This window comes from Battus philenor, unplaced genomic scaffold, assembly GCF_028537555.1.
Source record: "Battus philenor isolate CCGP_79_NKW_IND1 unplaced genomic scaffold, ilBatPhil1.0.hap1 SCAF_20, whole genome shotgun sequence".
Taxonomy (NCBI): domain Eukaryota; kingdom Metazoa; phylum Arthropoda; class Insecta; order Lepidoptera; family Papilionidae; genus Battus; species Battus philenor.
In genome coordinates this window covers 5,058,933-5,084,486 of record NW_027181683.1, presented here as the reverse complement: position 1 = coordinate 5,084,486, position 25,554 = coordinate 5,058,933, and the positions used below count along the sequence as shown (strand labels likewise).

At 32.0% G+C, this 25,554-nt stretch overlaps 2 protein-coding genes across 2 annotated transcripts; both read left to right on the top strand.

Annotated features, from left to right (window-relative positions):
- Window positions 1–2,561: 2,561 nt before the first annotated feature.
- Window positions 2,562–10,769, top strand: LOC137922848 (putative fatty acyl-CoA reductase CG5065). Its single transcript, XM_068765939.1, has 12 exons — window positions 2,562–2,645; window positions 3,960–4,076; window positions 4,173–4,330; window positions 5,847–5,937; window positions 6,212–6,357; window positions 6,986–7,095; window positions 7,265–7,348; window positions 7,790–7,898; window positions 8,082–8,158; window positions 8,958–9,120; window positions 9,642–9,899; window positions 10,527–10,769. Exons 1-12 carry the CDS (start codon window positions 2,571–2,573, stop codon window positions 10,690–10,692), a joined length of 1,554 nt encoding a protein of 517 aa, XP_068622040.1. The 5' UTR covers window positions 2,562–2,570; the 3' UTR covers window positions 10,693–10,769.
- Window positions 10,770–13,417: 2,648 nt separating this feature from the next.
- PPP1R15 (Protein phosphatase 1 regulatory subunit 15) lies at window positions 13,418–24,886 on the top strand. The gene is made up of 3 exons (XM_068765773.1): window positions 13,418–15,561; window positions 22,385–22,506; window positions 22,860–24,886. The coding sequence occupies exons 1-3, from the start codon at window positions 13,759–13,761 to the stop codon at window positions 23,293–23,295; spliced, it is 2,361 nt and encodes a 786-aa protein (XP_068621874.1). The 5' UTR covers window positions 13,418–13,758; the 3' UTR covers window positions 23,296–24,886.
- Window positions 24,887–25,554: the final 668 nt, after the last annotated feature.

The following is a 25,554-nucleotide window of genomic DNA, read 5'->3' as shown; positions in this document are numbered from 1 at the left end:
TTTTCTTTATTTAGATATAAGTCCAACTTTAACCATAATACGTAAAACATCATATGTAATTTCGTAAAAGCCATTGATTGCAGCTTTTAATATGTTAAAATTTAATTAACTAATTACGTAAGCTTAGAGAGGACTCTCTAAGCTAAAATTTCAAAACGTATCTTTATTCAAGTACGCATTTACCCGCACTTTTAAATCGTCGATTATTTTTAACTTTATAAAAAGGTGAGTATAATCGGTCCTTGTTGACCTCTAACTCTAAGTCTCAGATTCCAGAGATATCGTATTGAGATGGAAGTGGAAATCACGTTAATTGAGATAAAACTAATTTTAACAGATTACATCGGAGTCTCATAGGTGCTGCAATACCAATGACAAGAAGTCCGCTCCATACCTTCTTGCATGAAGGTATATCATTATTATCTACATAGCAACCGACAGAGGCCCACTGCAAGGCTTAAACTTCCCTGAAAATTCCATGATGACCAGTCTTGCACTACCCGCGACCTGAACTATGTCGTCGTTTCAACAATTAAGGGTCTGCCCAAACCGCGCCTACCAGCTCTTTGTGATATATACTTACAATAAATCAAATCATTTAATTATTAAGAAAAACATTACAATCGTGTTGTTTGGTCACACATGGTCGTTCCGCGTGAGGGAGTGCGTAACGCACGCCGTAATCGCTTTGATTGTTTTTTTTAAAACTTTCACAGATCCGTTCAATCGGTAATCGTAGTTGTTGCATCCAAAATTGCGTTGTATGAATTGATAAATACAACACCGCGTCCTGCAATTACAGGTCAAATGTTGGTAAGCATTGCAAGAAGCTGTCCTAACAGGCATATATTATGAGGACATATGTCGTATTTTTGATTTGGAAATATTTTTTCAATGCTCTAATTTTGCGTTTCTGATATGACTGTAACATACTTATGTGCTTCACAGTAAACTTAATATGTTGTCTCAAGATTAAATATTTGAAATTTCCATCTAAGTACGCACTCATCACGATATCTCTGGAAATATAAGTTATAAGGACTTGAAATTTAGAAGAAATATTTCTGTTGCTTTTGGTAAGTCTGCTAAGGTTGGAAAGGTCTGTTGGGAATTTATGAAATTCTACCCACATGGAAATGTTTATTTTGACAATAAGTTATAATTTTTAATCAAAAAATATATTTCATAAAATAACAGCTAGCAAAAGGCTATGCTGGTTATGCGAAGCGGTCGGGGAACAGCTAGTAGTATAATATATACAAACGCATATGACATTACTAAAAATTATATATTTATTTACGTTTGTACGTAATAAATAAAAGCTAAGCCCTAACTTATTATTTATATTTGAAATATGATCAAAGATATGCAATAAATAAATAAACTCTTAAAAATGTTGCAAAATATGTTGTAAGTAGTGAGTGTATTATGCAATTTATGTATTAGACCGATTTTTACAAATAAACCGAGGCATTTTACACAAATATTCAAATTACTTCAATTGAAATGGAAAGCAGGTCAAATTTTGGCCGAAATCGACCTTCTAACCTACACAAAACAACACATTTCTTAATTAAGGTACTTCGGAAAGATTTTGGTATGTAAATAATGTATTGTGACATACACGGTACAAGAACACTTAGAAATTTTGCTTTGCTTTTTTTTTCTTTTTTGCTTTTTGCTTTCATTCAGTAATTTTGTAGTTTTTTTTATTATTTTAAGCTTCTTTATTTCGAATGTAACGAAAATTTTTTAAACTTTTTAAATCTTTTTGATATTAAAACACATTCTACACCACCAAGTAAATAATTTAAAAGTAAATATTGAAGATATAGTTTGTATGAAGACTCATAATGTGCTTTAGGCTAATGTTCTGTTTATTTATGCATTTTATTCATTTTCGTTCAAAAAAATTCAACAAAAATTAAAGATATCCATGGTGATTTCGGTGTAAAATAGGGAATTAAAATGCAAATCATTTGCTCTGTTTACATTAATTAAAATATTTAAATTAGGTAATTGCATCGGTAAAACCCGTAAAATTTCGCGTTTTAAATTACGACTTTTATAAATTACAATTATATACATATACAGACATATCAACATAATATATTAAGTTGAAAAGGTTTATGAACTTTTAACATATTTATAAAGTTAATTACTATGGTTCATTAAACTTGCACATTCGTTAGTTTTGTCGATCTGCAATATAGTATATATATGAAATTTTTATTATCTGTTTGTTTATTTATAATTACCCTTCGTTTATTAAAACCATTTAACAATTTCAAGCAACCAGAGCAATGGTCATCAATTATCATTGAGCCGCAGTCAGTCTCCTCCGTTGTCCATTAAACGAAGTGCTTTTGAATTTATATCCTAAATAACGATATCTACTAGGTTATTTATTGCATATTAAAAAGTAACAAATACTTGTAATATTTATTTTATGTTAAGGTAAGTTATTTAAATACATGTGTCATCTAGGTTCTAGGTAATTTTTTTTCTCATTCAATAAAACATTTATAGTGTTTATTTTATTTACAGTGTATTTTATTAAAGTGGACAAAATGGAACCTTCTGTGGCAGAGTTTTACACTGGCAAATCAATTTTGGTAACGGGAGGTACCGGTTTCTTGGGCAAAGTGAGCTAATTTTTTTTTCTTTTTGTAGGAACATATCCAATATCATCATCATATCAGCCGATAGACATCATCATGTCCACTGCTAGACATAGATCTTTCTCGAAGATCTACACTATAATCGGTTTTGCGCTGCCGCATCCAGCGACTTTTCGCGACCTTGACTATATCGTCGTTCCACCCAGTGGAGGGCCTACCCACGCTGCGTCTACCGGCTATTAGTCATACATGACTTAAAAATTAACAATTGCAAAGCCATGCCGTTTACCTTAAAAATAACACTTTAATGTTCATGTAAAGTATTTAATACTTACTTACTCCGCTGGCTCAGTGACCCAAAGTCGGCCTTGGCCTCCGAAACGAGAGACTTCCACTTTCCTCTATCTTGCGCCATCGTCTGCCATTGGTTGACATTCAATTCGCGCAAGTCTGCCTCAATGCGATCGATCCAGCGATACCTGGGTCTACCCACTGGTCTTCGACCCCTCGGTTTTTCCAGATACGCTACCTTCATGCTCCGATCCGATCCCATTCGCTCCAAGTGCCCAAGCCAGCGGATTCGTTGAGCTTTATATTCGCCAATGATATTTGGCTGTGCTACTAAAGTCTCAATTTCGGCATTCTTTCGGAGCCTCCAAGAAAGTATTTAATATATATGCCTATTAGATTTATAAGTTATAACATTATCGGTATATTTAATAGCAGCAAACGGTTGATTTAATAGAAAGCCAGTGTCACGACCGACAAAGCCCACCTAATTGGCAAGTTGAAATTGCAGTGGGTAAGCCACATAACGCGCAGAACAAATGCTCACTAGGGCCTCAAAGTTCAGGAGTCGAACCCATAGACCGACGAGGACAGCATATGACGTCCACTTATAAGGTGAACAGATAATGGTCGTCGGAAAAGGCTGTATTTATCCAGATCTTCAAGACGATTTCAACCGACCTTATTGTAAATCTGTAGGAGAGAAAGAAAATTAATTTGAAAATAAGCAATTCTGCTGTAATAAATGTTTTAAAAAGAAAAAACAACTACACAGTATCCCAAATCTAAAATTTGTTAGATTTATTTTATACCAGAACGTCCGACGACATAATCAAGGTCGTGGAGACTCGCTGGACCCCACAAGACCGGTCATGGGCAATCTTTGAAAGAGTCCTTTGAGGCTTTGCAGTGTGCGTCGGCCAACATGCTGATGGTTTAATGCTAGAAACCTTAGATCATAAAAAAATCCAAGCCATCAAATATTTTAGTAAATTTTTTCACAGAATTTTGTGTAAGATCGACTATGATTCGGCGAATTTTTTTCTCTAGGTTCTTGTAGAAAAGTTGCTAAGAAGTTGTAGCGGAATAAGCAAAATATATTTGTTATTGAGACAAAAGAAGGGTCTTAGCAGTGAAGAACGTTTAAAGGAACTGTGTAATAATAAAGTAAGTGATCTATTTTTTATTACGAAACTGTGTAAAAAATTTATACTCAAGATCTTTACATCAGACGCCAAAATTTTATTTTTTTGTACTTTATAGTGTTTCGAAAATCTAAAAGCGAAACAGCCATCGGTATTTAGCAAGTTGAGGCTCATTTCTGGAGACATCCTTATAGACGAGCTCGGTTTGTCGGACGACGACAGACAGGAATTGCAGAAAAACTGTAATATTATTTTCCATAGCGCTGCATGTGTAAGGTAACTAATCGTTTATTTACAAATTTAATTAAAATCCCACTTCCCACTGCCATGTAAAACCTTTATATATCTTAACTTTAAAAGCAATAAACAGTCGATTAAGTATGTATACTAAAAGTAATCCTACATTTTTCAATAGAAGATCGAGGTGAAATAAATTGGTCGATTTATTCCCGCTTTTGAATATTTCCTACCACAAGTAAACAGTCTTCAAAGTCACCACAGTATAACTTAAACTAATTATAATTTTTTTCTTCTGCACTTTGTGCATCTTGAAATAAAATTTTACGTTTTACCGCCAGTGTCTTGAGCATGGAAGTTAGTCAGAAGCAAACTTTCATATTTGTTGTTTATTTGCTTAAAATGGATTCAAATGCATATTAAGTACCATTTGCTTAAATAAGGTAATAAAAAAAAAAACAGAAATCAAAATAATCACACACCGGCGCGAGAGCGGCACTTTCTCATGCTCATATTGCAGACGCAATAAAAAAATAAAAACAGTTCGCCAACAAAGTTAGAACGTTCAAGCGCAGCGCGATGCCGGCGCCGTACTAGCTCATAAAAGTTGGTCGGTATGTATCTCGCGCCGGCGCGTGACAGGCCTCTCTCCGAACACCCTGTGTCACGTACCGGTGCGAGTCCAGCAGCTAACAGTTGTTAACACGTTCAAAATCAATAACGCGTAATAAATACAACTGATATAACCTCAACCTTCGAGATGTTGAAGTTGAGAGAAGAGTCGCAAATTGTTCAGATTAGCTACAGACAATCTCAACGTATCAGACTATCGAACGTATTCATTCAAATGAACGTAGATACCGTACGTAATACGTTCCTGGTATAAAAATACATTCACTCGTACAATATTGTTCGAAATATACTATATTGACTTGCATTACGCTTTACTGTAAGCGTGCCTAGTTAAAATAAATAAATAAATTGACAGTACTCCGGTGGGACCTGTCGAATCAGCGAATGCATCGACTGAAAGAGTGTATTTAAATGATGTGCAAGATGCTCTCACTTTAAATTTTAACATTGAATAATTAATAATAACAACTATTTGTACAATCATTTTATTTTTCCGTGGTTCCTCTACATAACTCTGATTTCAATACAAACCAGCGTTATACAAACTGAATTCTAACTCGTTTATAATGTTAGTTATGCACGTGTGTTTTGTAAGTATACAAACACTGCTATTATGCCATAATACTATACTTGATAATAATGTATAAAGTGTGTTGTTTGTTGGGCTTCAATAATATATGAACGAATAACCTTATCAATGCGTCACCATGGAAAGCATAAGAGAAGCACTCTCCACGTCCAGTGGTGGACGGAAAAAGGCTAAAGATGATGTTTATCGTCATCATCATCAACATCATGTCATCACACCTTATGGAAGGCATACCTATGATACATCTCCTGGTGCCCCCTCGTGAACCTTTCCGCACCCATAGACGTCGGTTGCACGAAATGTACAATGTGCTTTAAAAAAATACTTTTACAGATTTGATCAAAGATTAAAAGACGCCGTTAATTTGAATACAACGGGAACTCTTCGTATGCTAAAGTTGGCTGAAACTATGGAGAATTTAGAGGTAATATTTAACTAAATTTCTTCACAGTGAAATAATCACTTAAAATTCAAATTGCTATATTTAAAATGTAAACTATCACATTGGAATATAGCAGAAAAATTTGAACTAATTGTTATTTTGTGAGTTGTAAATTATGATATCACTGGTGAAGAATAATTCTTTTGAAACAATCTGTTTCGAAGTTCAATACGAATTTTTACTTATGTTTGGATGGGAAACAGTTTATTGGTTGGTGGTTCCTTGGTTTTATAAAATAAATAACTTTGCTTTTCAGGCATTCGTACACCTTTCAACAGCATATTGCCGTTGTGAACTGGATGTACTGGAGGAGAAGTTATACCCCGCCATGCACAAACCGGAACGTATAATGGACATCGTACAATGGATGGATGACAAAACTCTCAACTATTTAGAGCCCATGTATGACAAAACTGTTATTTACTTGTTTTATTTAATTCATAAACGAACTTAAATAGATGGACATAATATTATAAGCATTATCTAATTGTCAGCTTTATGTACTGCTAAGAAAACGCTATTGACATAGAGCTATAATAATATGTTATTTGCAATACGTATACAGGCATTCATAACAATATTTTATAAAAAATCAAAAAGTTTTGAGGTAAATAATTAGTTATTACTAATTAAGAATAACTAACTAATTTAACTGTGAATTTTTATAATTTGATACATTTAGGTTTTAACAATTTTTTCGTCGGAAAATATAAAAATTTTCAATAAATTAAAAAAATAATCACTAAAATCACATCAAAATGAAACGGAAGATGTTATTTTCAAATTAAAATATATTATATTATCACATAATATACGCAGAAATATTAACAATGAGATTAAAATTTCAGCTCAATATGTTTTATTATTAGTAAAAACGAATCTTCATTAAAATTATTTTAATATTTCTTTTAATAAGAGACTTGATAAATATATAATAAAGTAAATAAATATTTCACAATTTTCAATTAAAATTTTTTCTTCATTTGTTTGTTAAGCAATTTTAATGTTTACATAATTTTATAATTTACAGACTCATTGCTTCAGAACCTAATACCTATTCATACACGAAAGCAATTACCGAAAATTTAGTGGCAGAGTACCAAACTAAATTTCCAATTGCTATTGGTAGGCCATCTATTGGTGAGTAGCGTAAATCAATATCACCATTACTTCAGTTACTTTTACCTTATTCACATTAGTCTTATAAAATCTCATATATAATTACATCTAAAACTAACTTAAAAGTGATTTTATGAAATATTTATGTATTTTCATTTTCCTATTCTAATAATATTTTCTTTCTTTGTAGTGACTTCAGCGTGGAAAGAGCCTTTACCTGGTTGGGTAGATAACATGAACGGTCCCACTGGAATTCTCATTGGTAGTGGAAAAGGTAAGTTATTACTTGAATCTTAAAATCCTTGATTGTTTTTATAGTAACGACGTACATTTCTACTTCTCACTTAAATTGTCGTATGATTATATGACAAGAGAGAGCAAGAGCATCAAAAAAGCGCCTTAGCTTGGACTAATATTCGAGTGCAACAAGTTATCTACCATCAGTTTGATATTATCACTAAGAATTTAGATTACTTAATTACCTAACTAAAGTCATGGTCCGTAAACGTACGATCAAGTAATTATTAATTAAACAAATTATAAGTCCTCCTTTACTTATAAATTATTTAATAAAATAATGATTATTTTTGTGCAAATATATCTACTACAGCCTGACCAGAACCGCTATATCACTTGTTAGGTACAACTAACTACCTATCGCGGCTAATAGCGGTTCCAGTAGTTGTATAAGGTTAACTTTTATTGTTTTTCCCAGGTGTAATCCGAACAATGCACTGCGAGGCTTCATACCAAGCTGATGCAATTCCAGTTGATATTGTTGTCAATGGATGCATCTTGATTGGTTATGTCACCGCTCTTAAGAGGTAACACAGACTGCAAAGTTGGCTTAACAAAGCTTCTTAGTGACAAAATTAATATTGCAGCTATTTGTGAGTCGTTATATATACTAAATATATTTTAGAAACCTCAATGTTGCTATGTTAATGTTACATTAATAACATAATTTTAATATCCATATTTACCTTATCATTTTACTCTGTTGACAGATCTCCTGTAATGCGTATATATAACATCACATTGTCCGGCGTGCAAACAATTACATGGAGGGAAGTCATTGAATTGGGTTAGTAGAATTGCACATTACATTGATGTTAGCAGGAAACGTGTGTACAATTACGAAATCATTAGTTTATTTTTATTAATTCAGTAGAGAATGTCCACGGGTGGACAAAGGCCTCTTACATAAATTTCCAACAGGAGGCTGCTGACAGAAAACTTTTAGACGTTTACCCACAAGATGAACTAAGCTTTGTTAAGGTCGGAAGTTGCTAAAGGCACTTTTATCCGATCCTCTTAAAATAATAATATAATAATATGATGATGATTAAAAAAACTTGCAACTTTTTTAAATATTTTGTTTTATTAAACACGACTGCATCTTTACTGCTACGTTAGTCGGTATATATTTAGTATTATTATTAATAATGACGTTTATAACGTAATTGTAACGTCAAAAACTCTAGACCAAGGCTTTAACGAATATTACTGAGAGCCCAGGAAGCAGCACAATAAGGCGACTCGAAACAAAAACGAGTGCCAAACAACCCAACGCCCATCGCTTACGAACTAGGCTTTAATTATTACTACTTGCTAAAAATATTTATTTATTATCGCGCGCACTTAACTCCACGGGCCTGTGGAAGACCAGCGCGTAATATATACACGGATAACATTCCGTTTTGGAGCAATTAAAAAATGTTTTCATGTACCTATTTATTATAAGTATGTTTTTATTTTCGTTTTTTTTGTGTTTGTTTTTTATATTTTCGTAAGTTAAATTAGTGTATTATTGTGTGCGATAAATATATATTGTTATGATTATTATTCATTTACGTTATTTTAATTTAACGTCCTGATTTCAGGGAAGAAATGGATCAACGTTTATCCGTTTACAGTGGCGTTATGGTATCCAGGAGGAACCATAAAGTCCTATTGGTGGTGGCATCAGATTTGTCTTATCTTTACACATCTGCTTCCTGCCTATTTTGTGGATGCCCTACTGTTTCTTCTAGGAAAGAAAACATTGTAAATATTTCTTTTGGTACATTACTATTAAAAAGTAACTTATTATACAAAAGAAAATATCACATTAAAACTATTTGGCTTTATAAGTATTACATCTAGGCGTTATATAGCAAAAAGTTTTAGCATGTTGCAAGAAATACAATAATTTAGTGTTAACAAATTTATGTCCTTTATAAAAATTCGTATTTCGTTCTCATATGAATATAAATAACAAGATAAAATGATTAGATTAAATTTAAAAGTTAATTAAATATAATAAGAGGAATATAAATATGTATGTATTATTAGACATATTGTAACAGTATTATTCGATATAGTGTAACAGAAAAACGTAGTCTTAGTAAAACACACAGTTTTTTTATAAGTTTTTAACTCATTTTATTTAATTAGTACACAGGTTTAAAATATTTGTTTTTATAATTTTTTAAATTATGCAAATAAAGTGGAACGTCAATAGATATCTGTAAACTAAGCATTTGTATATAATCAATATATAATATAAGGTTTTTTCTAAATTATAGCATGATCAACGCACAGAAGCGAATCAGCCATGGCCTCAGCGTTCTTCAATACTACACGACAAAGGAATGGCACTTCCGAAACACTAACTTCCTTTCCTTACAAAAGAGAATAAGTGAAGAAGATAACAAAATTTTTTACACCGACGTGAGCAATTTGGATAGACAGGAATATTTGAAGGACTACGTTTTGGGCGCCAGACAATTTGTTTGCAAAGAGGACCCGGCAAATTTACCACGTGCAAGGAAATTGAACACCATGTAAGTACACACGTAAAAGTGTCACAAACATTACATGAACTAAATGAACTAAATTCAAATACACCTTTCACATATCTATTGCGTCATTATTTAAGCTGTTGAACGTCTATTGAGCTGGACATATGCTCTTCTCAAAAATTTCAAATAAGTTTGTGAGCAACCTCCGATCAAAGTCTTTCGACGACTTTGACTACGAAGACCATCTCTAAAGTCCTAGTAGCCATCCGTTTTGTGCACTATAAGGCGTGTATATGCCACTTCAATTTGCCAATGCGCTGGGTTTTGTCCATTACTTTTATACGTGTCTTCTTATTCCTGATTGGATTTGTTGTATCTTAACACATATTTGTTTTTAATATTTTTGCTATGACTACCAATAAAAAGGAAAAATACATTTCTTAAGAGATTTCGCTAGTTCATTACCCGTTACGTGTGTCTATGCCGTCGAGAGTTTGACGAACAAGTACATGGACAAGTAAAGATCGGCAGTATCAAAAATAAATATTGTAGGGTTGCTATCCTGAAATAATTTTACACTAATAACTGACCTTCAGCAATTCTCAACAGTATGATATAAAGGTATATTTATGTAAAGTAAAATATAAAGGTGTATTATATGTTTTGCAGTCGCTACGTGGTGGACATTGTGACAAAGATTCTGTTCGTCGGCCTTTTCCTGTGGTTCTTGTATTCGCGATTTTCTGCCATCGCTTCTTTCATTGGTTCTACTGACGACGCTTTTAGGAGTTGGCTGGAGGGAAAAGCATCAACCTCTGCTGCGATCGAGCTATAATAACTGTTTAATAATAATTTTACGATGTTTTGGTAAATGTTTAATATTCCAGATATTTAGATTGAATTTCATTTTAATAAATGTTTTTTTAATAATATTGCTATTATTTATTATTCTAAAACCTACAATGCAAAAGATAAAAACACTTTTATTTACTTAATTACATCTAATTCATTTTATTCACTTATACATATATATCCAGTGACTAACTATGAAATAACTTGATACGATATAACTTGATACCTGAAATTTAAAATTTAGAATCTAATTAACAAACTCTCTTGAAATAACTAATAAATTAAACAATGTTAATTACCAATGTAATTATCAATATCTTTTAATAATCTATATAAACATATTTTATTAGAGATTTTCACTAATTCACTCACTTATCGCGATATATGTGGAGCAATGAGGCTTAAACACAATAAATTTGGTAGTAATGTTATTTCAGCCGAGCAGAGGTCAGCTAAAGATGAATTTTATAAAATTACACCCGCGAGGGGATTAATAGGACTTAATTAAAAATACTATATTCAAACTATCACTTTAGATAAGTGATGAAAATTTGACCAGGATATTTTTTGGTATATTTAAATTTACCAAATGTTTTTTGATGTAACGACCGCAAGAGTCAAGTCGTAAACATTGAGCCCGTGTTCATTAAAATAATTGCAATATAAGTTTTAGTCTTACTACTATAAATGAGCGTAACTAAACTAAGTGTACAGGAATTGTTATCGAAGGTAAAAACTATACTTAAACAGTAACAAAACTACAAACTAACTGCAGCCAAAAATAATTTATAATTGTCATATGTTATATATGACAAATACACTAGCAAACTGAATTATAGTAATGAAATGTTCCTCTGCAGTTGTAATGACATACATCGAACAGAATGCTGTCTCAAAATTGTTTAAATGAGTATATATTTCACATGGTTGCGATATAATAGATTAATATAAAATTTCTTAAAAAAACCAATTTCCTTTAAAAAAAAAATTTTTTTCTTAAGTCACACCATGACTTAAAAACAACTTGACGATTTATCGTTATGAAAAAAAATTATTGTAAGTACGCTTTGAATTTGCAATATCGCAAGTTAATAATTATAAATCGCAAGGCCAGTCCTTGTTTTATTATTTAATGTTTGAAACAGTTATTCATTGCTAAGACAGGATAACATCTGTTAATTATTAATTAATTAGCTATCACAATTTCTAGATGATTAAACAAGCATTTTTAAGGTTTAATAATAGCCCTTGCGGTTGAATTCTTTTGCACGTATATCATCGAACGCGTTTATTTCTTGTAAGCCCATGCAACATTGGCCTTTTTTCTATTGAAATATTACCAGTGCCCGTATTTCTTATGCACTTTTTACGATTATCGTTTTATCGTACTAGAGTTTGTATACAATTTATAACAAATACTATTTAAAGTGAAGTGACAGTAGACGGGCCATATCACTCATCCAACCAACGGGCTTCGGGCCAAAAGTTTCTTGACTGGCAACCAGGAGCCGGTAGACCGGGCTATAGATAGTACTCTCACAAGGTGGATAGATGACAGCGATTTTATATTTTTTTTAATGCCTCATCCTTTCGTTGCTGCAAAAATCGGAGCAGCAAACAACATTCAAATATAAATAACACTGAAAACATTGATTAAAGGAGGCAATTTTATCAAAAAAATAAATTTTCACATGCTCGTGATAAAGAGTTTTTTTCATGATGACAAAAGAAGACCTCGCGCCTTATTGGCATTTATAGTTTCAGAGGATGTGATGGAAAGGTGACATAACGTGTAGAGGGCTTAGACAAAACCTCTAATTTTATAACTCCAAGAGCTTTCATTAAAACCGTGATACATGTTTTTACAAATATATTTCACCAGATTGAAAAACCGTTTAGCTTTTAACTTCGTTTGATGAGTTCTATGAGGCTCGATCGCTTGCTTTTGTAGGACTAAAATACTTAGTACAAAGAAATATAAACTGTCATTGCTACCAAAAAATTTACTCTGGCAGATTGTATCTTAGTTACAACGTTGACGTTAGCACGAAGGACTATATCCGTGTAAGTGCATATATAGTATTGTTAATGTAGTGTAGTGCAAAATTATACAAAGCTAGGACTCTTCGGCAGTCGGAAGCGACACGGGCCTCTTCTGACCACCCTCGATTCTAAGCGGGCGAGGCGGACGCGGTCGCCGGTGTCGTGAGTACAAGTGTGATGTATGTATGGTGCATTGCGCCCGACGGAAACTCGATATGAGGTGAAATTCATTTGCCGAGACCCTTTATTTATATCATACTTTAAGGCTTAACCAATGCTAGATCTAATTTTATTTATAAATTTTATATAATTATAAAACACGTAAGTCTTAAATAAAAACATTATAATTCTATAATATATATAAGAAAATTTGTTGAGTGATATTCTGAACACATAAGATATTTTTCTGATAGGGCGACTGTTTTTACATTAATACTAATAGAGTGCATGTATACGTAAACTCTAATATTAGATAACTTAGAAAATGAGCTGCTACTTTGATAATTATTTGTATTTTTAGTCAATAATAAATTTATTTCTTAATATTTTTAAAATTCTATATAATCTGTATCTAGTATGTTTGTTTATGACAAATTGAGGTGCTTATATTATCTTCGGACATGATGTCTCAGCTAGAAACTGGCAACAGTATCAATTTTTTCAAAATGGCCGAGCTTTAAAGACGTGTTTATTGAGAATTCCAGCATAATGGAGCAAATTATCAATATATTTTATCAAGATCAGTTAATTGCCAGTTATCCTGATATTACTAATATTGCTGTTTGTGGTGATACAGAGTGTAGTACTGACATTAGCGTGACACCATTAAACGACGATTTTAATTACTGGAACTCCCTACGGCCTTTGAAGTGTCTGAAGTGTTGTAGACTTGTCCACAAGCCTATGCCACATTCCGTGAAGTGGTTTCATTTTAATGGGAAAAGTTTTGTTTGAGTTTAAAATGCCCTAAATAAAGACTAAGTTGGTGTAGTGTATAAACTGAAAAATGAATAATTTTAATTTGAGCGATACGCGCAATAGACGCAATCTCTTGAACTGGACTGGGATTTTTCCTTTTCATTCCGTCACCAATTACTCGACTGATTCAACAAAAATGAAAATAGATATGAAGAATGTGTTTGGAGACGCTTTGTTCATAAACAATCTTCACCTCATTCCGGATCCTTTAAAAAAGAATTTAGCTGATTCTATTATAACTGAAGAAGTTAAAACAAAAACAAACATGGCGACCGAACAAGTAAAACCTGAAGCAACCACAACAAAAGAACACGTTATAGCCGAACACCAGACGGATTCATATCCATCTTTGGGTATCATAACAAATTTTATTTCAGGTGTCTTCAGTTTTGTTTCCGGAGCTATGTTCCACAAACGAACAAATTCTCCTACGCAGTATTACGAATGCTTCGACCAAAACCTCGATGAATCGGCGCCCTCACTCCAAGCTTGGCAGCAAGCCAAGATAGAGGATCAAAATAAGAATGGATGGGCTCATCAAATCACAGTCTGTAAAAATGAACCAAATGAAACTATAGGCTGTACTATGAACGAAAAGTGTAGAACAGCTTCTAATTGTGAGGAAAAAATTAATCAGGTATGCTTATTTCTTGCTAATCAACAAACAAGAATGCAAACAAAAAGTTCACAAAACTTATTTGTTGAAGAAAACTCTACTGATGACTGTTTTGAAGATGCATTCACATCAGAGGATTTTGAAAGTTTACCTGACACATCTTATTTGGAATACTATGGCCCTTTCAATCATCAGAAGGCAGATACATTAGTCTCTGATGCACCTAGAATTAAAAATGAGTACATACCTCTTACAGAAAATATGGAAATTGTTAACCCATTTCCTGACATCATAAAAGACAGTGTAGCTGACATAAATACACCTATGAAAGCTGACACAGATAACAAAGTTGATAGTAAGGCTGACATTGTTTCTTCATGCGAAGATAAGATGTGTAAACTAAAAGCTCTTTTGGAAAAAAACAAAATTAACAAGGATAAAAATTCATTGGCCTCTTATGATGTTTTAAATAGTAATGAGCAGCAAAGTAAACCAATATTAATACCAAATAGCAACAGAAATAATTCATCATTGGGTGATATAACAGAAATTATTTCATTAGAAAAATGTATATCTCCAAGTGCTTTATCCACCGAAGACTGTGATACCAGTGATCAGAGTAGTCTTACAGAAAGTCAATGTTCTAATTCTACACCAGAATACCTTGATCCTTGTAATTATTTTGATGAAGTTACTGGTAGATTCTATTCCACATCTGCTGATAGTGATGATTCTTTTCAAATTGTTTTTGATGACAGCTCTAAATCATGTAGAGGAAGGCTTACATCTGAATGTGACTCGGAGGATTCTTTCATCATCTTTGATGACTCTCCAGATGATAGTTGTTATTCCTCTAATGATGTTTTTGGGGATGAACTTAATGTTACAGGCTATGACTTTATTGAAAGTTCAGATTCTGAGGGCTCTGAAGACTCAGATAGTGAAAATGATTCAGGTTGTGAGACTTACAACCTTACTTGCAAACTCTCTCATTCACTTACAAGAACCATTGGTGACTTAACAGATGATTCATTGTATAATGTTGATGAAGATGAAGTGGACTGTGCTGCAAGGTTTGTAGAAGAGAAATCTTATGAAAGCATTTCAAATGTATATGAATTAAATGAGGATAATAGTGAAACACAAACTAAACAAAAAGGTTTACTTATTGATGAAAAAAGAAAAATTGAGAAGAGATGTCTACCAAGAAAAACTGTAAGTATTCAAATTCAAAATATCTTTATTTAGGTTGACAATTATACACACTTGAATCAATTATTTTAAGATTATAGGTAGTAAGCTCTCATTGGCACTGACCTGTTGAGAAGAGACAGCCAAAAACTCAACAGATGCTCTTTTGAAATGAAAATTGACAATCTTTCATATACAAATTATATTGTAGATTTTGATCTAGTAAAACTTAAAGTGTGCTTTGAACATTATTTAAATGCTAAGAAAAGTTAGGTCTATGATATGTTGCTAACCCTATTATATATGCATACACTCAGGCCTATGAAGGATAATTTATTTAATTTATATTTAAGGTATTGAATATTGGCACAAATAATTTCATTAGGATTAACCCTTTATCAGGCACAAAGAACTTTATTTCCACCTAATTAATCTAGATTATTATTATGTTTAAATAGGCAATACCCTAGACTTTATTGTATGAAATCAGAAAACTTACTGCTAGGATAAATAATAATTTAATAAACCAAAGCTTTTTGAAATTTTTTACAAATATATATATAGAAAATATATAACTGTACAAAGCTATTTACATATTTTTATAAAAAAATTCCATCAATGCTGACTTGGTTATGAAAAAATAAGAGAGCAAAATAGATGTAAGCAAAATTAGAATGATTAATCAATTTGTAGGTGTAACAGCTTTAAAGTGGTGAATATGTGTATATATTTTAAAGTGGTGCTTTTACATCTATCTCTAATCATTTTATATAAAATAATTACTCTGAAATATTTTTGGCTATGAAATATGGGACAACCTGAATTTTGAAAATACTTTTTTACCATATTATGTATTATTTCTGAATTGATTGATTTTTAGTTAAGGTGTACCATACATTGATGGACAGAAAATGTTATACAAAGCTTTTACACCAATATCCAATAATCCTATATTTTAAATACTTAGATTACATATAGATGCAGGCTTTTTTTGCCTTCTTGGATCTAAAAAATTAATCAAAAATTGGTCTAACTCATATTTAAAAAAAAACCATACAGATTGAATTAACAGTTTAAATATGTATATAAAAGATAGCAATGAATAAAGAGCCTAAATTACATTGTACACAAGGAAATTTTAAATGTTTTTCTATTGTTTAATTAGCTTACTCTTGTGTTTGGCACATGTTGATTAATTTACTAAAAAGGAAAATTATATTACTATTGGAGTTTTATCTACTTTGCAACAAACTAAACAATATTACTGTTCAAAATAAACATTTTCCTGTAATATTTCTTATTGGATTACATTTTGTATAATGTATAAATATTAATGCTCCGTAGTTGTATTCACAAAATGTTGTAACAAATCAAAGATGCTGTCCTTTTCTGTGAATAGTGCTCATGGCTAGTCAATGTTGTTTTCTGTCCAGAGACAATTTTTTCCTTGTAATTTTCTACCACTCATTACAATTTAAGTATAAGCCATGGGGTATTTTAATAAACATATATACTATTACATGTCAAAAAATAAAATATTAAAAATACATAATCCAAATTATTGTTATATTTTATAAAACTTATTTGTAATTACTATTATTTTTTTAATTGATTAATATTTTTGAATGTACATACAACAATTTACAAAGCTTGTGTTCAATATTATTCCAAACAAAAAAATGTTATTCTTTAAAGGTACTTTATTAAACTGTTTAGGTAAACAAATTAAATACTTATCATAAATTTATTTTAAATATCTGCAATATTTTTGGTTTTATCAAGGTAAACCATAAATAACTCTTTTAGGCTCTTCAAGTACTTTTGTTATAGAGTCATAATTGACCATTTCTTTGACAATTATAGATTATTAAGATATTAATAACTTCACATAAAACATTGCTTCAATAGAAAAATAAACAAAATTACTAGGTTATATTCTCATTATTATACATCGTGCGTGCTATTTACTTTAAAACGACACTGGTTTATTGCATTTCAATCTGTTTCATCATACTGTTTCGTCCAAGGGTGACTACATTCAGTTTGACCACTCTTATCACTTATATAAGTAATTCACTAACGAAATACGCTTAATGTCTTTGAAAGATTTTTAAATTAATGTTTATTTTTAAATAACTTGTCACTGTACCATTACTTCATTATTACCTGTATAATTTTAAAGTTTCATCATATTTAACGCCGCTTTCTATGCGGCAACACTGACCTTACTCATGCATTGACGGCGAAGTTTTTCCCCTCCCCAGGTAGATACGATAGATCAAAGTACAGATTGTAAATGTGTCTCCATTTTACGTTTTTTTTTAAGTAGACAGCAAAATACATTAATGCGACCAAAAATTCATAGTTTTTTGTTAGAAAACTTTTCTAGTTATAAACGTTGGTCATGGCGATATAAAATCTCACTGGCTTTCGAATCATTGCAAAATTAGACGCTAGACTTGCGTTTGCGCGGTTTCTAAAGTACCCAGCGCTATATGCGGGTCGTGCGAGTGTGTACGGTGCAGTGTAGTATTTAGTATGCAGAAATTTATAGTAAATATGTTGAAAGTTGCACCTTAGTGTGGTGTCTTTGAATTAAGTTTACTTGTTGAAAATAAATCGTCATCATAATGTCCCTCAAAGAGTCATGGAGATGGCTACGCTCTGAATCTCTACTACATCGGACTGGCAAGTTGAAGTGGCCCGGGGTCATATAGCGCGCAGTATAGCCGCCGAGGCATTAAAATTCGAATGTGGAGATTGCGGACCGGCAAGCACAGAGTAGAACGTTCGCGCACAAGGTGGACAGATGACCTTTTAAGGTCGTTGGAAATCGGAAGCCTTGTCGCCTTATTGGAATGTTACGGGGAAGACCTGTGTCCAGCATTTGACGTCCTACTGCTGAAATGATGACAATTAATATTGATTTACATCCTACACAGATTTTCCTCAATTCCATATCTAATTATTTTGGAAAATTGCGTTTACTCGTGATAAACTCTTTCCAAAATATTAAGTATTGCTCATCAAATGGAAATCAAATCCCGTTTTCGTGAGAAATTTTATAACTCTAATAAACGCTAATTGAGAACTGTTATTGGCTTTTTGGCAAATAAATTGTTGCTCTTCCTAATATATTAGTCAGTTTTCCGTACTGTTAATATAAGTGACGCATATATATGTGGAGGCTACGTTTCAATTATATTATTTTAATAAATGAACTCTGTTTACGTTTAGCCACTAAATCCTATATTAACACACATGTTGATTGGTCAACTTTTTAAATTATATTTGGACTTTGAGTTGTACATATTGTTCAATGATCATTAAATACTTAAACTAAATTACTTTGTGAATCTTACATAAAACAATAAATTTGTTTGTTTGCATCAATTTAAATAGTTATTTAACCTTGGTATTTCCAAACATGCTATTGTCAACCGATAAATAATTTTGTGTAAATTTTTATCATTATTGATTGTTTTGTATTGCAGAGCATTGTTTTTATCTTTAAATGTCCTGCAGACAAATCAATAACAATGTACAGTCAGACCAATATTAGCGACATCTATTGATGAATGTAGTTGTAGTTAGTATTTATTAGTATGGTAAATTTATTATCATTATAATTTTTCGTACGTGTTTTAGTCAGCACAAAACATTATGACGAGTTTAAAAGATATACGTAAATAAAACATCGATGCATTTCAAAGAATTGCCCGTCTGAAATGTTAGAGGGTGGGGAACATCGTTCGTGACAACCGAAGGGTCCGAAAGCTTCTCGATTGTCGACCACGAGCGGGTAGTCGCGGTGTTGGCTAGGCCCCTTATTGGGTGTACCGGTGTTATAATCAAGGTTGCGTTAAATCTCTGGTGAAGTCCTAAATAAATCATATTATAATGAATAAAGACAGTAAATGTTTACTAAAAACTTCTGGTAAAAATAATATAAGACCAGAAATAATTTCTGCGGAGTTCATCTTCTCTCCTTTAGCTACGTTATATGTTTACAGCGCACTAATGCACCGCGATCGTTATAACAATGTCATAAATAATTAATAAACTAAACAGGTGTAGTAGTTTATATAATAATATAGCTATAAACGTTTTATTGGTTGTAAGTATGTAAGACCAGTTTATAGGTACCACTGCGGCGATTCTACGAGCAAGCGATGTGTGATATTTGCCGTATTCGGTTTTGAGAGCTAATGTCACAAACCCGTCTCTATAATAGACTAGTGTGACATTACACCCTAATAGAAATCTTTGATCGTGGTCATGAATTTCTCAATTAAAAACTGTAGGACGCCCAGTATTTTTAATCTCATAGGGAGTCCATTGTTCCGATTTTTTATTCATCAATGTGATTTAGAACGATTGCCAGTCCAAATTGACCTATTGTGAACAAATAATTTCAATCACGAAAGACTACAAAACTAATTAAAATGACGGAAATTTATTTGAAACGGCGATGGATATTCGTGTAACTATTGAAAATCTTAACGAGATACGGGAACCTCTTAAATTCGAAATCTGAATGTGAGTTTTAGAAGTTACCTTCTAAAACGTGAAACTGACTTTTATCTAGAGCGAACTTGTGATTTCGCTCTATCTCTTTCTACACAGTATAGAAAGCAAATCGAATTGAAAATATATCCATATTCGTAAAAGTTTCGGAATCGATAGTGCCTGTTGTAACTTTGTTTTACAACTTGTTTAGAAAAACATTTCCTGTTACGCATTGACCTTAATCGCAAGGAAACTTGCGAAATAGCATACTACAGCTTACTGTACCTATACGTCTAGTTACTGTTCATGGTATTTTTCATTTGAATATGATACGAAAACTGTAATCCATCAGGAAACTGTTATATGCATCGTTTCAATATAAGCGTACGTATGATGATAAGGCGTAATACAAATTTCAATTCCAATCATACGTCCATATCTTTCAATTTCCTGATATCAAAGCATTATCTCTGTTTATCATAATACCTTAATTTATTTGAAACGTAATTCATATTATTGCAATTTTTATAAGTGTATCTTTACATTGCTCTTGTCTTGTAAAGGGTCAATGAACATAAACACTGTTACTCCGTGTCAAGCTCTGCCGTATTCAGTAGTACCATGATTGTTATGATTATAGGGTGACGTCATCTCGATGAGTCACTTGCCACGTAAACAAGTCGGCATTGTATTACATTTGTGAGTCAATTTCGACTGTGATGCGCAAGAGTGTTCAATCTGATGTAAACTGTGAAAAACCTTGATGACGTTGAGGACTAAGTAAACAAAATATATCTAGTCATTATCTTACAAGATTTCTAATAGATACTGCAGAACAAAGAATGCCGCAATTTCATATATTTATACCTGTACACACATTAAATATATACATGTATATATATGTGTGTGTGTGTAAACGTGATAGATATAACCAAATAGATATAAAAATATTAGGCACATATTTTTCCTTGAATTTCATTTAAAAAGAGCAACTGTTAAGTTTTTGACCGGCTCTTCGCAGCAGATCAGCACTTCGAGCCGATGGTAGCTTACTATTTATGTTAAAATAATTATCGATTCAAAAGTGAGTTATAATGCCTATTTGGATTAAGATATTTTGAATTTGTTATATATGTCCAGCTGTAAACGTCCTACGGCTGGAATAATGAAGAAGATAAACAATTATCTTAATAAATTAAGTTACTTGTTTAATTTTTTAAATTTAAGTTTATGCAATTAATAAAATACACGCTCCGATACAAAAAAAAATTCGCGGTCATTATAGATAAGAAACTTCGACGTCATAATCAATTTGTCGTCATGTTATGGTATCAATGTTTACCTTTATCACGTAAAATTCCGAATAAAGACTTTGTGTGGACTACGACTACGTATTAGAACATAAATGTTGCATTTTGCACTATGTTATACATAGATAATATTTGTTCAAATATGTGATAATGGTATTAGGTCATTATCAATCTATGTGATATGCATATACATACATATGTAAACGTAAATATACATATATTATGTATTAGTAATATTTAACTAGTATATATATAAATATATATGTATATATATATATATAGTGATCAAGAATATTTCCAAGTTCAATATTATTATCGTATGTGTTTATTTCATACAAATATCTCGGTGTTTTGAATTAAAGTTCGTCACATAGGTTAAATGTCTTTGTATAGATCACATTTGTATATACTTAAAATTATATCAGGTTATTTTAAGTGCTTTGTTCAAATTCTTTCTTCAAAACTAAACTAGTGATTTTTTTTTTAAAAAAAAAGAAATGTTACGTTAAAGGATAGAGCATAATTTAAATCCAATATTGTTTGTACGACAGTATAGCCCCCCTGTGGACCGACGATGTAGTTAAGGCCGCAGGAAGTCGTTGGTTGCGGACAGAGAAAGACCGATCATTGTGACGAACTTTAGGTCTATAGAACTCTAGTAACTAATATACCAAGTTGAAATTCGGCCCTGTGGGGTGCCCTTGTGTCGGAATGCTAAATGAATACTATCGACAAGTGACAATCCCGCGCGGGGAACCTTTGAGTGACTGCAGTTCATGAGGCGTTCGTCGAAGCGATCTAAGAGTTCGAAGGCATCCCAATCTGGCGAAATAGTGGAATCTTGCGTAGGCTTTAGGCATTGCTACCTTGAAAGATATTTTAGGCTTGTCGCCTTCTGCGTCCCTCCGTCTTGAAACCACAAAATCTGTAAATGTCATTCGGGAAGCTGGGAGCAGGGAGAGTCCGATCCAAAATAAATAACCTTTAGATAAAATTCTTGCATATTTAGTATTTTTTTTGTATTACAGGTACGTTTTTCTCCAAATCCACCAAAAGTACACATCATGAGGGTGTGGGCATTCGCAGCGAGACAGGCGAGAGCCGGTCACTGGGAGCGACACGCACTCGATCGCGAAAGGTTCAAACGAAGGTCAGTCAGTGAGGCTAGGTTTTTATATCATTTGGTTCATTTATTATGATATATTACGAAACTTTGCATAAATATTCATATTTTAAAAACTACAAATACAAATATGTTATAAATGCCAGGCACTACACACGTGTTTCACGTAGAAATCACCTAGGTCATGATATCCTATATCTTTATGAATATAAAACATTTAAAACAAGATTAAAATATTTATAACATTTTTACTACGTAAAAAATTTAAAAGAATAGCTTAAAAATGCTAACATATTACTTACTGAAAATAACCCAATAATATAAAAAAATTATAGTGTTAATTTTTGAAGCAGTATAATTGTTAAGGTTTTCGATTTCAGAATTGCTGATGTTGAAATGGCAGTATCATGGGTTCTCAAGCCCCAGCATAGAGCACGCATTATGTTCCAGCGTTTCATGCCTTGGTGGAACGCTCAGAAAAGAATAGAGTTAGCAGAGAAGGAACTAAGAGAAGAAGATGAGAAAAAAGCGGAAATTAAAATAGATGATACAAATGACGCCAAACTAATATCCGAGCCAAATCTTTATAATGATAATTCAGATCAAGAAAAATGCGAAAAGAAACTTGACGTAGACATTGAAGTTCAAGAAATTAAAAAAGCAAACAATCTTTACGAATCAAATAAACAAAACAAAAAAACGAAAAACGTAAAGACAGACATGTGTGCAGTGGAAGGCAAAATTTTGCTAAACGATGATAAAAAGAATGGTTTAAAATTTGCTTTTCACGGAAATGACATAGACGTTTCCACTTGACACCGTCAGATGTTTCGCCATTCGTATTAAACGGAATTTTCCGAAATCTTTGCGAGCGGTAAGGATCATCGTGTTAATTAAATCTAACAATTTATTAAAAATCAGATTTCGAATCGCAATAAGTAACGTAAGATTTTCTTATTTGTGTTTCAAGCAATTTCGCTTATCGTTTATTTAAAAAATAATCTACGATTTATAAAAAAATATTAATAATACTCTTTTTTTATCTGTTCTCTAAAATATACTTTGATAACGTGTTAAACATTTCACCTTGACATTTCGTTATGTCATATACGAATCTAAAAATACTAATTCGTCGTCTTGTTGCTAGGATGCTGGTTCATTTACTAGCGCGCGATGATTTCGGAAATTTATTGTGCAGGGTGAATGTTATATAACTATATAGAGTACGAATGGAAAAACATTGCTAAACTAAGTAATCAATACATAAATGTTTTTAAACTATACACACTAAATCTTACTAATAGATCTCAGAGACGCTTTAAAAGTAAACTACAACCACGTTTAATAAAAACAAGTATAACATTTGCCACCATCGTATGAATATCGCCAGGAAGCGAAGAAAGACTGAAGAGCTGTCAACGCGACAGATATACTTATAGGAAGCCATGACAAGAACCGTGGCGGAAAGTGTGATAAAATATCTTAATGGTTCGGTAAACATCGATGCCGAATAACATTGTACATATCCTGACGTATCCCCTTTACAGATACAGACTATACGAAACATCTATACACAATCTATTTAACATCTAAGTATAGCGTTAAATGAGGTGGACGAATATGTGCTAAATCGCTCCAAAGGTTGTGGAAGTCTGCCTCATTGCAAATGCAAATCTTACTGGAATGCCAACATACAGCCAGTTCCATCGGCCAACGTATATTTCCTCCAACTAGTATTAATAAAACAATACAACTAAGATCTGAGTGACTACATTAAAAGGAAAGGAGGAATATATAACAAAAAGCCACACAAAAATTTTAACAAAGACAATTTTTCGTAACTGGAATCAAAAATAACATTTTAATAATATCTACCTCGGTGTGGTTGCAATGAAACAACAAAAACCTGAACTTATCTTGAACAATTGTCGCAATCACTTTTATTTTCCTTATCATTAATTATTTAAATTTTGAAACAACTGATAATAATTTGAGTGCATGGAGCGAGTCTGGCAACGGCTCACATATGTTGCTTAAATCATTGTCAGAATTCTAAAACATACATCCTTGTCTCAGGATTCTCTATTTCTTTAATCAACTGAATACGTGATTTTTAAACAAAGGATGGTATCTTAAGAGCCATGAATATTTAATATCAAAATAGTTTAAATATTATCGCGACAATAAAAATCAGAAAAAAGATTTCTTGCCGTAAAACAAGAAAAAATCGAATGTGAGAGGATGCGAACATCAGTAAACTCGTATTGTCCATCGAGTATGACATCAAAATTGGACAATTTATTGCGATTGCAATAAAATACAATAACTTAAAGTTACTTATTGCTATATGATGCTTTTACAATCAAAATATCCATCCGTTGAAGATTAAATTATTTTACTTATTACAAATTATTTGCTAAAATATATTCTGTGATAAGCAACGTGGCACTTAAGTTGCCCAAAAAGAAAAAAAAAGAAAAAATGATAAAGTCTCTAAACGTACGTTGAACACACATGATTTTTCTGAAAATAATTAATATTCTAGACGTTCATACTAAGGTACCATAGGCATGTCTATACAGGGTTATTGGTAGACAGGTTTTACTTTCAAAAGATGTAGATGCAACATGTTTAAATTACTTTGTTAGAATAAAAATTTCAAGTTTGCATTTTATTACGTGTTTTAATGGATAATTGCATGAGGCATGTTTGAAGGTAATGCTCGTTATTAATAGTTCTGCGCGTAGAGTTGTTTAAGAGACCTTTTTAATTTGGCAATAGTTAGGGTTTTCTTGCTCAAATTTTCGTTCTTCACTTTTCTTATAAACTATCGCCAACTTAAGTTATTCACTTAATAGCTATAATTTTAAATTTAATCTTGTAACATAGTGTATCATAACGGTATGTAAATTTATGTAAAATAAAATTTAGTTACGATGTGTAGAAACGTTTAACAGATGCAATAGTACGTATATATATTTATGCTAACAAAATTATAATGCTATATTATAAATTCATTGCGAATTTTAATTTTTTTTTTCAACGGTTAATTAAATTTCAAAATGATTTCTGTCC